Source organism: Centropristis striata, chromosome 10, assembly GCF_030273125.1.
Source record: "Centropristis striata isolate RG_2023a ecotype Rhode Island chromosome 10, C.striata_1.0, whole genome shotgun sequence".
Classification (NCBI taxonomy): Eukaryota; Metazoa; Chordata; class Actinopteri; order Perciformes; family Serranidae; genus Centropristis; species Centropristis striata.
In genome coordinates this window covers 11219613-11238230 of record NC_081526.1, presented here as the reverse complement: position 1 = coordinate 11238230, position 18618 = coordinate 11219613, and the positions used below count along the sequence as shown (strand labels likewise).

Genomic DNA, 18618 nt, shown 5'->3' with positions numbered 1-18618 from the left:
TCTTCGTTTCACTCTCACAGCCCTCAACATTCTGAATGACTTTGATACAAGGCTATTAGTGTGAAATAATTCCCCCTCAGCTACTGGGCTTGCTCAGGATCACAGACAGCCTCAGGTGGAAATAAGACTTGGTACTATACCAGAATAAAAACAAAAAAAACAAAAACCCCATCTGCATAAGACTTGGCTCCATTGTGTGAAGAAACACACAATCCCAAAGCTGTGCTAAGACATTTACTTGAAGAGCACTTTTGTTTTCACAACTGCTTCCACAAACCCTTTGCAACTCTCGTGGGTCACACTCGCATTGTTATATTTTTCTGTTTGAAAGGCGGGACCTGGGGTGATAGAAAACCTGATAAAATCTTACAGCTATAGTAAACTTCATCATAGAAAACATATCTTAAAATCCATACAGGTATCCAAAGTTATGTGAAGTTACTAAAAAGAAAAAAAAAACTGACCCTGCATTTTATGTCCCTGCCTGTCTGTGTGAATGAGAGACAAAGGAGAGAGAGGATGAGAGAGAGCTGCTGCTATGACGGTTGTTTATGTGTTTGTGTTGTAGTTGTCCAGTAAAATACAGACCTGTATCCTTGCCAATTTACAGTTTACTTACAGAAAGTTGCTGAGTTCCATCGAAATGCTAACAATGGAACTGTATTCAGCCAATAATGTCTGGCGGCGAGCTTGAGGGCATTGCCAACTCTCATCTCAGTACAGCAGGATTTTTTTTATTTTTTGTATCTCTTTTCCAAAAGCTATGAACCAGCAACATATGTGTACATTGTCTGTACATAGCAGACCAGAGCTAGTGTGACTTTTAGACATGTAGTGTACTGGGCATAGAAATCAACAGCAGTGAGTTGGATTGTACCGCAGGTCTATAGACTGTACATACAGAAATATATGAATGAAGATGAATAGAATATATGGATATGGGAGCTGTCATCATCATCAGACCAGGCATGAGTCAATCAAAGCTGTCGTGTTACATCCCTGTTTTTCAGCATCAAATAACTAATTAAAGCCAAATGTATCAGATTTTTAAAAATTCAAACATACATTAGCAAAACAACAACTAGGGATAGGCGTTTGGAAGAAACCTGCCAACCTGAGCATCTATAATATTAACGATTAATTGCTGCAGTTCAGAACTGAACGCTTGGCCGTGTTTCAGTTCCCTGAGTACTGACACACAGTCATAGATAAAATAAAATAAGAAAATACACAGATGATTAAAAATTACATGTGATCGACAAAATTCTTAACGACCATTTACCGATCATCGATTGATTATTCGCATCCCGAATAACAACTACCTAAAAAGACTGAGTCCATCTTTGTGAATTGTATTTGACGTGTACTTTTTTAATGTTTCATTTTGGCTCATGTCCCATTCGCTAATATGCAGGGGGCCAGGCTTATAACCTATACTGCAGCCAGCCACCAGGGGGCAATCCAGATGCTTTGGCTTCACTTTTAGGGAGCTGTCATGGACTCCATCTTTATGTACAGTCTATGCGTAGGAGTGGCTTGTTTCGATTCCATTATAGACTCCGAATGATGTATATAATTTGCTTCTCACTACATTGATTTTAGTATCAACCCTAAATAATAAGAATTAGCAACATTACCTAGAGAGTGTCTTTTCTGAGTGAGATCACTAGAAGATCAACTGCTGGAGAATGACGAGCTGCAATGCTGGAAAAGCTGTGAGTGAAGAAGCAGCTGTACTGACTGCAGGAAGAATAGGACTGTTTTGTGTACTTTGAGATAAAGAAAAGGGAAAGAAGGATTAAAGAAATGAGTAGGAATGGAAAATGAGCATGCAACAAAAATAACATGCCCACTGTCAACAATTTGACTACAGAATGAATAACAGCAGCATTTCCATCCCTGACGCTCAGATTAGCGGATGTCACTCTCTGAAACACAGAGAAATGCTCACACACATAATATTTTTTACTTACCTTGTCCTGTGTGTTTCTCAAAGATGCCTGCTGCTGGTTCAACTTCAAGATAAAGGGGTTTTTTTTCCAGGTAACTTCAAACAGCAAAATACAAGTTTATGTCCATTTTCTGATATCCATCCGTATCCGTGTTTCATACTGGAAAACCTGTCATTGACTCAAAAAAATTAAAACACACACAAGACTGACGAAAAAGCTTTTCCGCCTGAAGGCATCGGTGTACCACATTGTATTTATTGTGTTCTATTTGGCAGTAGTTAGGCCCCTGTGGAATGTAGCACAGTGTCCATTAAAAAGGAGTAAGGACCACACCAGTATCCATACGGACTGATGTGACATTTGCCGTGAATGTTTGTTTGTTGGCTCATTCAATAAGCTAAGATGCAGGAAAATATGTGTAAGTTAGATAAGAAGGAGAGTTTGGGAAAGTTAATGTGGGTTGTAGCTGTGACTCTGGTGTTGTGTAGGAGGCTGCTGTCTAGACTTTAATCAGTGTGCTTTATGCAAAGACTTGATAGACTGTATGGAAGTTCTCCAACTACGTAGACGGAGAACTAAGGGTATTCTGGAAAATCAATGCAATGGACTCTAAAAATGAGTCACACATTGTAGTGCAGTGTGGGACTTGCATGTATCTTAAGTGGCAGGTAGGGTGCTGTTTTTTATTCTGGGTGGTTGCTTTGTGGTTGCAAAGATTTTCCAGTTGTTTTACTCTGGTTCTCTGGCAGTTCCTGTGAGTCATTGGTGATTTTTAGGTTGGGGTGTTCTAGTTGATTGCACATGTGTTCATGCATCTGAAAAGAATAGCTTTGACCAAAGGGTCAAAGGGCACAGTCAGAGTTGTGGCATATCTTTATATTGGTCGAAGACTCAAAAGTAGGGAATTATTGATTTCAGGCTTCATGAACATCCAACTCCATGAGTGTTGGGGTGCCAATAATCACTGGCAGTGTTAAACAAAATAAAGGAACAATGCGAGACAATTTGGCTCACTAATGTGTTTGTAATAGTTTTTGGACCACAATGGAGGTCTATGGCAAAAAAAGAGACTGGTCGATCCTCAAAAAGGACCAAAATGGTCGCCTGTACAGGCAGCAAAATACGACCCATAGTTTACGTTTTTACATCATCCTTTGTAGTAATGAGTTTAAATGGCAGAAAATCAAACTCATGGGCAGGTGAGTGGGTCGAACAAACATCAAACTTTCACCCAGGAGCACAGGGTTCGTGTCACATGTGAAAGCTAAAGTAAACAATGATTTAAACACCACTGAGCTTCCATGCCTCACTTTTTGTGCATCACGTTTTTTTCGTAACTATGTCACTTCTGGAAGTCATGTTGCCCTAGTAACTAATTCACTTCCGGCATTTACGTACATTTATTTACTGTTTAAATTGTCTTTTATAATGCCTTACCAGGAATTTATTTGCCCTAAATCTAGATTAGTCGTTTTGTAGCCTAAATTCAATGAAACTGCAACCTTATGTGTATGTATAATGACGTGAGTGCTATTTTTAGAAAGCGCTCCAATCTGTAAAACGTTCATGTGGGTCATTTTCCCAAACGTTCGTATGGATTCTTATAGGGTATTGACTAACTAAAACCTATATTGTCATTTAAGTTGGAGATCTTGTTGGAAAACGCTGTATCAAGCTTTTTCTGCAGGCCATACTTTATAGTAGGATCAATTAATTGCCGGTTTTTGGTCTTTTTATGTTGACACAACAAAGAATAATACAATTATTTAATTTGCTGTAAAATCTATATATGATACAACATATTTTAAGATGCAGCTGTTTTTCCTCTGCTGTAACAGACCTGTCTGCCCCCCTTCTCCATCCTGTCTGCTGCTAATGTGTGGTCCGTGCTCCACTAGATAGATTATCTGGGAAGCCACAGTGCTGCTTTAACCTTGGCAGGGAAGGTTGTGGCACTTTGCTGAGTGCTGAGGTCCCTTGAAGGCTCTTTCCCATATGCTGATGTACGACAGTCTTATTTTTAAGTGATGTTTTTACTCTGTTGAGACTGCTGGTGCACACAGTAGGTTTGTTGTGTCAAGATGGATTTTTTTTCTCTTCTTGACATATCTGATGAAAAGCCTGCACTCAAAACGTGTAGCCCGAGGGAGTTGCCGGTACACTGTGTGTGATATTAATGAAGTTCCCTCGATCCATCAATAACTTTATTTTTAAATAAGTGTTGATTTGAAATTCAAATTTCAGTCTGTTTTCGGTCAGTTTGTGCCAGCCCGAGCTATAGAGGAAATATGTAAGAAAGTGGGGCTGTGATGCTGGAGTTGTGAGCTTCATAGAGAAACTGAACATCTGCAAAGGGAGGTCCACACGAAAGCTCCAGTGACGTATTTGCACTGAAGTCACCCTTTCCTCCAAGATCAAAGCCTGTATCTGAAGATGCCTATCCCAGATTGTACTGTGTGTTAATGTCTCATTATTTTCTCTCATTTTTGGACATTTTCAGACGTCATATTATTTTTTAAATCAGTTTTTAGAACTGCTTTTAACTTTGTGATTAATGCTGATTTTTAGTGTTTAGTTTTTGTTGTCTTGTCTTCTTTGATAATTTTAACTGTTGTAAAGTGTCTCAGTGCTGTGAAAAGTGATAAACACATTATATATATATGTATGTATATACATATATATATATATATATATATATATATATACATACCATTTTATTTTTATATGATTTGTGTATATTTTATATTATTTCTATAATTTCTATAATTGTTGTTATTATTATTTTTATTTTTTTTAAGAACCATAAAAACAAACTTTTCTGGGGAAATAAAATATAGAATATTCTCTATTATGCGTGACACCCATAGCCTATTGTGAAATAAAATAAAACATTAATGGTAGGCTACAGTTTCATAAACAAACATACATTTTCATTTAATGTTTATTGAGTATCACCAATAGAAAATGTCCACAAATTTAAGAGAGAAACATGAAACAGTGCTCACATTTTTTCGATTTCCCATTTTTCATGAACAAACGATTTTGATGAAACACCCATGGTGAAAATGATGACTCACTATAAAAGTCACATTTCATACATTATAGGAAGTATATATATAAAGTGTTTTCTCTTTACCACCCACTGTTAAGTTCTATGCTTAATGCACCAGCACACAAAGATGTTCCCTCGCTACATGCCATTGCTTATACACTTAATATGTCTTTCGGAAATTAAGATTTATGTTCAGTTTATGGGGGGAAAAGACAAATTAACTGAACTGTTTTTTATTTTTCCCAAGCCTTTGTTGCTCTCACCAGCGACTAAAGCATTCTCCCTGCGTCTCTCAGTGGCCCCAGTGTGCAACACATACATAAACACCCCCCACACATACAAACATTGCTCTACTTACTGAGCATCACTTAAATTATCAGCTTTGCACACAGTTTTTCCATCATATTTTCTCAACTGATTTTCAGCACAAGAGCAAACATGAATAATATTTCCCTTTCTTGTATTGAGAAAATTTCCGGTCAAAAAGTTATGCACGCCATCTTTATTATGACCTTTTTTTATAGCAAACTATGTATGCAAATATTTAGCTTAAGACCTTTTTAGATTGCCCATTGTGCTGCACTGTAATGTTGTGAGGGTGAAATTGCTGTTTTTGTTGTGTTTGGTTGATATTAATTCGTCACACACTGTAGTCACCATTGTCCATGTTGCTTAATCCGCTTTGATCTGCAAGACCTCGGCAGTCCATGCTTGTTTATTTTCATCCAAAGACTGCAGTCAGTGGTGAATGCTGAATATCTGTATTCACAAGGTTGCAGCATCCATAGACAAAAATGACAAATGCTGGTGTTGCATGTGTCAGATTTTTTTCCTCTTTGGCTGATGTAAACATGGCAGTGCTGGGCACAGTTTGCTCATGACATGTTGCATAAATTCTGCGTGTGGCTCTCTAAATCGCTGAGACGTTATCGCATGTTATCATTTGTAGACTAGAAGCAAATGTGCAAAGCGATCTCACGCTCACATCATATTGTTGCTCGCTCAGTATGCCTCTTGCTAAGTTAAATCCATTTCTTGTTCTGCTGCTGTGCAATCTATCTGTTGCTGCATGCAGAGAAAATTTTACAGCTGCCATCTGCCTACAGCTGCTCTCCTGATTGGAAGCTCATGCTGATTGCTGATGATGTACATTATGTTATATCTGCATTTTTTTGAGGGGAAACTGATTTCATTGTGGTTTGTGTGGGTTGTATAAGCTTGTACGTGAAAAAGTGTGCAGTAAGCTTGTAAGTGAAAAATTGATAAAATATCATCCATGTAAGTCATATGACTACGCCAATTTCAATAATTGTGGGCATGTGGACCTGCACCGTAGATTGAAGCTGAGCCAAATTCTGAAAATCCAACTGATCTCCTTACTGTCACCTATTTCTATCCATGCTGTTAAGTCGAATTTGTGTCATGCCTATTCTGAAAATGGTGTCATTCTGCATGTAACCACAGCCCATAATAATTATTATAATTTTTCTTTGCACCATTAGTTTTTTTAAATACCATGTCAGGCGGGGTCAGATCACAGAAAACCACCTCATATCAGGCTCATTAGATTTTTAAAATGAGAAATGAGAATCGGCCTCATTCATAAATGTGATGGCATTTTAATCATTAGTATTTGGATTTTTGAGGAAAGAAGAAACCCAAACACTAGGCCTGGGCGATGTCCACCGGGAAACAAAGGATAGGAAGGCATATTGTTGCTGTGTATATTCTTTCTTTTAATACTTTTTATGTTTGATATTAATTACCTTTTTTTAACCTTTGCACTTTTAAACCCATTCACAGCACATCATCACCTACTCACACAGTCTTTTGTGAGGCTGCTTTTCCTCCCAATTGGTGGTGTGTGGGTCAGAGGTTATTACCAACCCACCTGACCTGTTATAGGAGCCAATCTGCAAAAATATGCTTAATTTAACCAAGAGACCCGAACCACAAACTACCAACTTTATGCATTATAGTAACACAGTTGTCTGAGACAGGAGGCTTTTGAATCACAATGTCGGGCCTAATGGTTGATGATGGTCACAGATTGATGACCAAATATTGCTCTTTTTTCTCATGGTGTTAAAAAAATGCTGCCATCTCAGCTTTTATTTTGAAAGTTGATGGAACAGGATAAGCTTTCAGTTCCAGTTCAAAAACGATGAAATGTAGTTAAACAATTCCCAAAGGCTCACTTGCAGATTGAATAGCGCTTCGATCCGTTTTTTGCGCTCTCAGATATTTTGTCGTTAAAATACTTCTATAGGTTTTACATTTTGCAATAGAGAAATAAATGCTGTTACAGACCGAGTCTGCTTTATGTGTGGCTCTTTAAATCTGCTGCTTGGGAAAATGAAATGATGTAGATCATTAACTTTTGATTCACTTCAGTATTTTCCCTATGTCATCAATTATGTAACGCGAGAGAATATTTTAAAGGAGTGTATTATCTGTTCTCCCCACTGATTTAACTTTGAGAAGCCCTTGCCAATGATACGTCTTATTGTCAGACCGAATGAGAAACCCTGCCAATGTCTCTCTTCTACACAGAATCACGTCAAAGATCCACAAGTTGCTTTTTTTTTTTTTTTTACTCTGCCTATTTCTGAAATTAGCAAGTCATTTTCTGTACAGAGAAAATTACAGTGAAATTGTTAAACCTACTTCATGTGGAGGTAAATAGTCCTTTGACAAGGGTTTCATGCTGGTAACACTTTAAATGTCAGTTATTTGATATATTATATATGAGCTACAGCATGAGAAACAAGGCTTATATGGAATAGAAGGAACTATGATTGTTGGCGTGTGCTTTATGCACATCTACACTCATTTGTTCGTGTTTTTTTTTGGTCTAGCAGGATTCCACTAACCGGTCAAAGATGCCTATTTTAGGGTGACCATATTTTGATTTCCAAAAAAGAGGACAATCGGCACGGCCTCGAGACACAAATTCAGACAGGCTTCTCGGAGGTTGATGAACATGCTTTATTATGCTTCAATGGTGCAAAATTAACTTCTGTAATAAAATAAAATGAAATCTGTAAAAACTTGTAACAAAATAATAGCTCTCGTAGACTCTTTTCAAATAAATGAATAAATAATATGAAATAATGTTCTAAATATGAACTCTTCTGTTAGAAAATCTAGCTTCAACAATATATCTCTTAATAACTGCAGTAAGATAAATAATAGAAGAGTCTCACAAAGATATTTCTTCACATATTAATGTTAATTTATCATTGGTGTAGGCCCAAAGCAATTTGTATTCTTCAGTTCTAAAAATGTGTCACTTATATTAGGCCTGTCACAATAACACATTTTTAGGACAATATATTTTCCCAGAAACTATCACGATAAACGATGGTATTGTTGTATCTATGTTTTTTTGTTTTATAACAATATTAGAGCATAATAAGTTCAACCTTTTCCACAGCAATTCATTTTTAAATCTCAAGAATATTAAACATTGGAATTGAAATGTGGAAAAAAATGTTAAAATATCCTAGATAAGTAAAACATAAAGAAATAAACTACAACCAAATAAAATAAAATAGACTTTCAGGCTCTGTTAACAACGCATTGCAGTGTGATAATCATTATGTATTATATTATTTTATTATTAATATAACATATAAACAGCTGGAATGGCTGCTTGGGAAATTTTGGGGTTTTTGGCAATTTGTTCTGCTTGTCATACATTTGCAGCATTACTTTAAACTCAACACAAAAAAGCACAAAAAGTCAAAATGTTGAGTTTTTAAAAAAACGATTGTGTTCATTTTTATATATCGAACGATTAGTCGATATAGTTATTATCGTGACAGGCTTAACTTATATATGTAATTAAAAATGTTCTAACATTTTAGTCAACTAAAATGCTTATGGAAGTCTACAGCCCAGCGCCTTAAACTCTAAGTATTGCCAACTTCAAGTCTACTTTTAAATTGCTGCATTCTGACAAAATCATATTAAGAAATGCTCATTATGACCTGTTAGTGATGCTGGTAGGTTAATTTAGACTTAGTAGGCTTTTTTGTCTTCTTTATAAGACTGAAAATAAGGTTTGTGGCTCCATTAGAACATTTTTTCTCTTTTTTTGGGCCAACAGGGGCACTTTTGTTAGTAAAGGTTGTCGACCCCTGAATTTGCCCCTTCACTTCGGTAAAATAAAAGTGAACAGCAGGTGAATATTTGCCAATCTTCATTTGTGTGACAGCCCATGGAAAGTAGCTAAAACAAGCAAAAGTTCACCGGTAACCTTTTATAGAAAAAAACAAACATTTCAAGCTTAATTTAACTGAATCTAACGGGTTTCATCATGAGCTATTATTTATTTTACATATTGCTATAATCTCAACAATATCATTTAAATCTACCTAATTTCTGTTGAATAGAGTTTGGATCTGAAGTGTCAAAAATAGAAAAGATTCTTAGGAAAGCTTGTTAGGGGATGATGCTTTGCAAACCATCAATTTGGAAGCACTGCTGCTAATTAAGACCTGACGGCTGGAGAACCACCGGTTGGAAACCACAAGCCTGCACACTTTTCTCAGAACATAGAAGGCTGTCTGGGACAACATAAAAATTAAATACTGTTATCAGCTCAAATGATTATGTGTCCAAAATGAGACCTTTTGCAATAAAAGTTTTATTGAATCAATAAATAATTTTAAACCACCAGCTTGCTGGAGTGAGAGCTCTGGGTAAAAATGCAGCTGAATTCAAAGAAACTACTTTTTAGATAGAAATCACAAATTTTATGTAGATGGAGGAAAGCAAATTTAAGCCAGAATAATGAAGACTGCTGTGGTAAAGTAAGGATTTGTTAAAGTTGTTAATTGTATAAACTTCTGTCATGTTACATTTACTAAGAGTGTTCAGTCATGGAAAAAAATAATAGACCACCCTTATTTTCTTCTATTTCTTGCTCATTTTAATACCTGGTACAACTAAAGGTACTTTTGTTTGGGCAAATATAATGATAACAACAAAAATAGCTCATAAGAGTTTAATTTATTTAACTTATTGTAAGTCGCTTTGGACAAAAGCGTCAGCTAAATGACATGTAATGTAATGTAATGTAATTTTAGAGCTGATATCAAGCCATTTTCCATGGTTTTCTTAATAAAAACCAAAATCATGATCAAGAAAACAATGGAACCAGCTACAACCAGCTATTTCTGTTGTTATCAATATATTTGTTATTAGTTGTACCAGGCATTAAAATGAACAAGAAATGGAAGAAAACAAGGGTGGTCTAATTTTTTTTTCCATGTCTGTATATAGTCAGTGTCACTTGTACTATGGATATAAATACACTGATTTTTTTTTTGTGTTTTTGCAGGGGAACATCTTCGAGTTTGTCCTCAGGGAAACACATGTTGCACCCAGGAAATGGAGGACAAATTTGGCCAGCAAAGCAAACAGGACTTTGAGAATCTGGTTGATGAAACGAGTTATGAATTGAGAACCACCTTTGTTTCCAGACATAAAAGATTTGATGGTGAGTCTATTTTGTCTTCATACTTCATGCCGATTAATTTTCCCATTTCGTTTCTTTTTCCCCCAAGAAGTTTTAATGGTCAATCACCACAGAACAAAATGCTGCACAGAGGAAACAAAGGATTTAGACTGTAAGTGTTAATTTGAAAAGGTTCACTGTTTGTACTTCGGTAGCTGCCCTCCCTCAAGAGGAGACGAGATGTGAAAATCTCATTAATATGCCTTGGAGTCGAGAACCCTCTTGTTGGATTAGACAAACATGGCTTCTTGCACAGCAGACTGACAGCTTGAACAGCAGTACAGAGCCCAACACTGCATTATTAAGGCTGTTTGGTGGTCCTGTGCTCTGTGTGATCTTGTCATAGCCCCATGGGGACTGTCTTGACCACCACACATCCACTGAGCTTCTGCTATGGGAGGGAAGTACTCATTACTGAACCAAGACTCACGGTACCTCCCCACCTCTCCCTGTTGGTATCCTTCTCTAAGGAGTCAGCTCCTTCTACTTACAGTTTAATGAGAAATAATAATCCCCCCAGCTCCCAACATTATACTGTGTGGGAAGCAGCAGCTTATCACTGTGGACAATGGTGAAGGAGGGCGGAGATGAAAAAAGCATAAAAACCTTTTTAATGAGTTATCACTCTCAAACATTACATTTTCAAGATTACTTTATCGGAGTTCACTTTCTGTAATGGCAGCAGCAAACTGAATTTAGAGAAAATCCCCTAATGATTGCTTCCTTTTTTATATAAATAAAGGAATATTGGATTATAACACTTATTTAATGTACATTTCCGAGACATAAGATGTCTGTATCCAATAATTTTGATGTATTCTAATGAGCGGGTTCGTATAATTTCCTATGAAAATGTATGCAGCGTTTGTATGATCCTATAAATATGACCAATCGCTGTTTTAAACATGGTTTAATGTTGTAAAAAAAGGGGTTCTTGGTTAGGTTAAGGAGCCAAAACTAATGTCAGGAACAGGTCAGTAAGTACATTTACTTAAGTACATTTAAGGTGTGTGTACTTAACTTGAGTATTTCCATTTTATGTAACTTAATACTTATATTTTACTACATTTTGAGCCAAATATTGTACTTTTTAGACCACTACATTTAGCTCATAGCTTAACTTTTTAGTTAACGTTTTCAGGTCAGTTTAAAGTGATTGGACATTTTTTATTAAACCTCATAACAGTATATTAAGTTAAAATTAGCCATATCTTTACAAAATTCAAACACTGCTTATATAAATAAATCAATACAGATAATCTAAAAAAAAATTAAAAAATAGAATATATATAACAATCTGAGTGGGGCCATTCTGCATAACGACTGCTGTCACTTTTGATACTTGAAGTACATTTTGATGCTGATACTTTTGTACTTTTAGTAAGTTTTCAATGCATGTAAAATTACTTTTACTTGTAGTGGAGTAATTTTACAGTGTGGTATTTATTTGATTCAATTAAGGGCTCTGAATACTTTTTCCAACACTTGAAAAATTAACAGGATCAGGGTTAAAAAGCATCCAGGTTGAAGGTCAGGGTTGGTCCATATGTCCATTTTTATATTTGTTGCTATGCTATGTTATTAGAGAAAAAAATTAATAGGATAGCTATGACTTCCAATGCATTGCTTTTTAAAGGAATGCCTAAGAATTGTTTGTGAGAACAGCCTTATATTATATTAGTAGTACTTAAACCATTTACTGTGTATGTAACAAACCTTGAAATTTAAAACCCCAGATCAGATTTTGCCCCCTTGTAGTTGATACATGTGCTGTTCAAACATTTTCAGTCATGATCATGAAGAAAAAACAAGCAAAGTAGCAAAGCTGCTACCATGTAACCATCAAGCTTTGGTAGCCTTGACTGAGATAATGGGTATGTTTTTAGTGCCAGTATAAGTACACTTTATTTATTATAGCACCACAAAGTAGTGGATACAGAGCACTTTACAGGAGAATGAAAAGAGAAATGTAGAAACCACAAATATAAAAACAAAGTTTAAAAAGGCCTTTGATGCATGATGAGGCTTTAACGAGAGGCTTTTCTTCAGTCAAGGAGCAGCAACATAAAAAGCCGAATCTGAGGAATAGGGGTGTTGTACAGAGGTGTGGCTCGGACACAAAGGTCTGGCTCAAGTCACAAGTTAAATTACTTTAAAGTAGACTTGTCGAAATAAAAAAACTTAAACTTAAATCTAATTCCTTTTCCTATACAGCGTACAAAGCCTAACTGCAGTTACTACATTTCTCGTCGAAATCGAGTTATAGCTATAAATTAACTCCTTGATGTCTGTTTTATCTTGTGACAAAGTTTCAGATTTCAGAAATGATGATATAAAAACTCAAAACCAAAGCAGACCACGGTAAGTTCACTTCCCACAGTCTGCTTTGGACATATACAAATTTAAACATAAAACCAAAGCAGACTGTCTGCTTTGACTGTGATACAGTGTAGCCTTGTATTTCTTCATTGTGTTGAATATTAGAAATTATACGTTTATTTGATAGGGAAATTATTATCTAGAAAGTGATTAAGTTAAAAAGTGAGAAAAAATTATATTAAGACTAAAATGTCACATTACTTTATAATATTAAGTCTAAAATACACAAATCTTTGAATAGAGTTGTTAAATACTTTTAAATACACGTCTAACAAAATCAATTTGAAAATGTTTATTCACTGAAAAGAAAATATAAAAGCTGAAAGAAGACAACAACTTTGTAGTTATTGCACTGTTTTTGCATTACTATTAGAACCTTTTACAGCAATGCAAAACCAGAGAGCAGTACCTACATTTTCGGGGTTGAAGGTCAAATAAATCGTTATGATTTATGAGCATAAAAAAATTACATTATCTATACATACAAATAAGTGTTATATCACTTACCTAGCTATAACCCATTTGGCTGGCCAGTTAAAAAATGTTAAAAAAGCAGTTTTTCCTCAGTTTTACCCTTTGCGTAGTTACTGCAGTTAGGCTTTGTAGGGCAGTATACAGCTGATATATAAAACATTCAGCATCCCACACCAAAACAATCTGACTGATAAATAGCACAACAAGAAAAATATGTATTTTTAAATTTTGACTCATGACTTCAGTTGGACTTGAGCCTGTTGACTTACAAAAATACATGATACTGTTTTCAAAGCTATGCACACACTTGTTTGAACAAACTTGTTTGAAACAAATCATTACATAATTAAAAAAGCATTCATGATTTGGGAAATGTAATACACTATTACACTGTTGCTGACTGCATTACATTTGGTGAAGAGTGCATTATGACAAGAGGGCTTGGGACTTGTCTTGCAGCTTCAGTGTAAAGACTTGAGTCTTACTTGTGAAACAATGACTTGGTCCCACCTCTGGTACTGTGTGCCCAACATGGTCCCACCTACAACAATGTAACATTACAGCTGGTGTTTATGTTTGATATTGAAATCAAGCTCATTTATATGGATCACATCTAGTGTGATTAATACATAATGCTGTGTTTCCTGTGACATGATTTGCATATACAGTAGCATGAAAACAAACTTCCTCCTTTCATGTAGGAGAACATGCATTTAAGTGACATAAATCAAAGTGTTAGTCACAAAACAAGCATCTTATAACTGTACTTCTCCGCTCTGTATTTTAAATCTATTTGCTTGCTTGCCATCTCTGCAATTTAAATTGCAAAATGACTTTTCTCCAAAAATGAAGAAGGCTCAGGGCTATGAATCTTGAATTACCTCTGAATTCAAAATTGGTATTGAGTTGAGTTGTTGTACTGCCAGTGCTGAGCTGAGACTCCTGAACTGATGTTACACAACATCAGACTAATAATGCAAAATTGGCTTTATTGACACAATACATCATAAAAAATATTGTTTTGCCAGCAGTGTTGGCAAACCTCAGCATCTTTGAGTCCATTGTCTGTAATCTTAAATGATTCCAATATCAGCCCCTCTGAAAGACTGGGGATCACGCACTCAACAACTGCCTGATGAGGATTACAGACTACAAACAATACAATATGTTAACATTATGTTAATAGGTTAACAAACATACCAATTGGTGGCAGTAATGCACCAATATTTGTTTGCCAACCGACAATAAAACCTTCTTTTAAACTCTTCTTTTGGCACTATTTCCTGTGTCCCACTCTCTCTTTTTCATTGGCTGTTGGCAACTTGTGTTGTATGCAGTTGGGTCGTTAATCAGTTGACGCTACCCAACTGTGTCCAGATTCGGCTAAAAAAATTCAAACATCTTTGTTTGACTACAACTTAGATCGGGTCGGGTCTGTTCCCCTCACACACTAACTGATTTTTGTGCCAACTAGCCATGCTGCCTGTCCCCAACTAGTGCAGACTTTGCCCAACTGGGGATTGTGGGTAAAATCCTGCAAACAATCTTTTACTGTGTCCTCAGCTTTACACATTTTCACCATTCACAGCTTGTGGGAAAATCTGTTAACATACTGCTAATATACAGTGCTTAACAAATATATTAGACCACCTGTCATAAAAACGAGAAAAAAGAATTATTTTTTCTGTGCAGGACTGCATAATTTGACATCCTAATCAAGAAATAATAAAACCGTACATTTGAAAATTAATGGATAACAACAATAATTATATTTTAGCATTAAACCTATCATTTCAGTTGAAGAGCTTTTTCATACTGGTGTATTAACCATTACAGAAACATAAAAAATGATTTTTGTAATTACTAATGCTGTAAATTTAGGACAGCTGTGGCATAAACCGGTGGTCTAATAAATTTGTTAACTGACTGTACTGACTGTACATAAATTAATAAATTAAGTCATTTTTATTTAGATTTATGACTTAAACTTGACACACAGTGCTGAGCTTTAGCTTTCCAGATCTCAGATGATGTACTTCAGTGTGACGTCAACTGTTGACCTGCTAAATCCATTGCCCACAACCTCCAATTCTCTATGTAAGGGGGGGGGGGGGTTAAACAAGATACATTACATCAACATAAACTCTTCTTAGATCTCCGGATCTAACCGCAACATTCCCAGTAAGATTCAGTAATTCTCATCTTTGTCCAAAAGCAGGAGGTCAAAGCATAGATTTTCATATTAGGCTGTCTAAATATATCCAGTGACAACAACTGAATAATGTTTGAGTGATTAATAGCGCAATTCAATACTCACCAGTCAATGTCTTGTCTTTCAATGCTCATTCTTGTCAAACAATCCAACATATTATATGAAACAAATCCTATTCAGTTACAGCATTCAGCTCTCAGATGATTGTACATTGCCCAGAAACTCAATGTCACACAATGCCTCGGTGATGTCTGTCCGTTCTTTTTTTTTTTCCAGGAATATACACTTCTATAGCCTACATGTGATTCCTGGAAGTGTGCATAAATAAATAAGTGTTATTTTGATCAGCCGTTGTCAAGATAGTGAATGTCATGAGGAGAACTCCGGTGAGGGAGGAAATGGGGTTTGTCCAGCAGCACTTAGACGCATGACTCCAGGCACCCCTGTTCCTCTTGGGGTTAGCTGCCATTCTCCATAATTTAATCAGCGTCAAAGCAGATGCCAGATGCAGGTTTCAGCTCTGCTGCCCTGGTTGCTGTCTGGAGACTTTGTGTCTGCCGAGGGTCTCGATTGACCACCCGCTCGGGAAATCTGAGCTATTGATTGCTAGATTTGAATTCCACTCTTATCTTTAAGCTCCATTAATTGAATCTGAGTCTTGAAAGTTGTGTGGTTTTGAGCAGGAGATATCAACTGAGATTTAACCAGCTCATAAAAAAATGTTTCTATTAGATGCATTTTTCTTAAGCGGTATTTTCTCTTCATAATCCAATGTGTTACCAAAATATTGCATTGGCCTTGATTCTGAGTCTGAACGCATTAGTTAAAGATCCAAACACTACTGAGCTGTAAGATCATTTAGATGCTCTTTACCATCTATTTAGCACCTGACTCTTCAGTCCCACCTACACTGAGTCAGTGTATGTTTATATTCTCTTCTCTTTATGCAGAGTTTGTGATGAGTGTTACTGTAGCTGACAGTAGCTGGCCAGCCCACGCATACCTGACACCACAGCCTACGTGTCACAGCGAGAGGGCACAGTCTCGACTATGCCAAGACCATGCGAGCACAGATACAGAAATATCCACAAAACCCCATGATGCACTGTACAGCTGTGTGAATCTTAGAGAGAAACAGCGTCATCTTAAAGATTAGTGCCAGACACAGCACCAGTTACGGCAATTTATTATAACTTTTCGCCTATTTGCTAATGAATGTATTAAAAACCATGCCTGAATTTTCACTATAATGCACCCTGTTTCTATTCCTAAGACTCGAGGAAACAACCGCTCAGAGGAATAAGATAAATGGCTCGCACTGAGCATTCTTTTCCACTTGCTCGTTAAACACTCAGTCAGGGGTCTTAATTGCTAATCAATTGTTGGCCCTCCTCTGACCATGAACGGCATGATGCTGGGTAGCCAAACAGATTATTAATGTGGCCCATCCTCCACAATTGATCTTCTTTGGAGTTACTGACTCACGCTGTTATCGCTTGTTTTCAAAGTTTTCCTGGCAGGCTATTAAGACAATATTTAGCAGCTGGCACAAAATCAGTTGCTTTGTTGCACACACACACAAAAAAAAAACACTCTTTCAAAACTGACCCAAATGCATCACTTACTTACCCATACCCAAAGAAAACCACCGAAGTAATAATGGTTTGTTTTGACTTACCAGGGTTTTCTTGTGTTTGGTACCAGTGTCACAATTTTGATTCTTAATCACTGAAAATCAAAAGCAGGATTTGTGAATCATGAGATATGAAAAACACAAATGCAGAAGATTTGCAGTCTGCAGTAGAGGCGTGAATCAGCAGAGGCCCCATGATATGATTTTATCCCGATACTTGAGTCACGATACGATATTACTGCGATTTTGAGCATTTTGCGATGTGGTGAGTATTACGATACATTGTGATTTAACTGTTTAACTTGTAGGGGTATCTGGTTCAGATACACATTGCCTCCATTAGGGGTACCAAAATATTTAGAGGTAAAGCTAATTTAGGTCAATTTTGCTATCGGAAATTGACTAAATTAATATTTAATACTTTAAATGAATTAAAGTTACTCGATGGGGCACCACCTATTCACTTAGGAATAGGAAAAGATAGCAAATCATAGTTAATCAGTCTCATAAAGTTAACAAATTATCAATTTGGAACATTAACGGTTGAAGGAATTTTGAGTTCTTTTCCATAGCAGAGGTTAGCAAATCATTCATTCATGTGCAACATTAAAGGGAGAAGCATATTAATCCAAAAACATATTTATTCTAAATAAAGCAAAGCAAACAGAACACACAATAACTAATCTAAAAGACTATTTACAGTGGAAATGTGGTTGAGAAAGAATGTGTAACAAAATGGCGGCCGAAAGGCCGAAAGTCATTTAAATAAATCAAAATGGCGGAAGCCCTTTTGTTCTTGAAGAACAATAGACCATGCGGTCTTGAAGGTCTATGTGTTGTAGGAAGCCAAATTAAAGTATATTTCATGTGGATTAGTGTGTGAGCAAATCAAATGAGTTATAGTTAATTTACATGTACAACTTGAGATATGTAGAGCAACATTAATCATACAACTTCAAATGATCGAACTACACAAAATATCCCAACAAATATACTTTAACACACAAGAGATCAACACCATTGATTAAAGCTTAACAAACTTGTTCTTGCTTACTAACTGCCCAGTACTATACCACAGAGTCCAGAGTTGAAAGGGAAAGCAGAAATCCTTTTGGAGAAGAATCTGGTTCCTGGTTGGGTTTTGGTGGTTGTAGCGCTGGTTGCTGTTGGCTCCAGAAGCTTGGTGAGGGTCTCTGTGATTATGTCCAGTATAGATCACAGGCAGGAAACTTAGAAGCGTCGTGGTGGGCCCACTTGGTTTGGGGCCTCCCCTTAGAGCTGGAGACAGAGGGAAGGTGTCTGATCTTCCTCCTGGAAGATCAGACCAGGACAGCAGGCATGCTGTTCCTCAGGGAGTTGAGAAGAGAAGAGAAGGAAGGGGTGGCTGCAGGA

General features: G+C 36.5%; 1 protein-coding gene across 2 annotated transcripts in view; it reads left to right on the top strand.

Moving 5' to 3' along the window:
• LOC131979488 (glypican-6-like) overlaps positions 1-18618 on the top strand; it is a 111043-nt gene that overhangs the window by 16487 nt on the left and 75938 nt on the right. For both annotated transcript variants that reach the window (XM_059343486.1, XM_059343485.1), the window contains exon 2: positions 10352-10510. In XM_059343486.1, coding sequence (XP_059199469.1) covers positions 10352-10510 — 159 coding nt within the window. The remainder of the gene's footprint in view (positions 1-10351; positions 10511-18618) is intronic.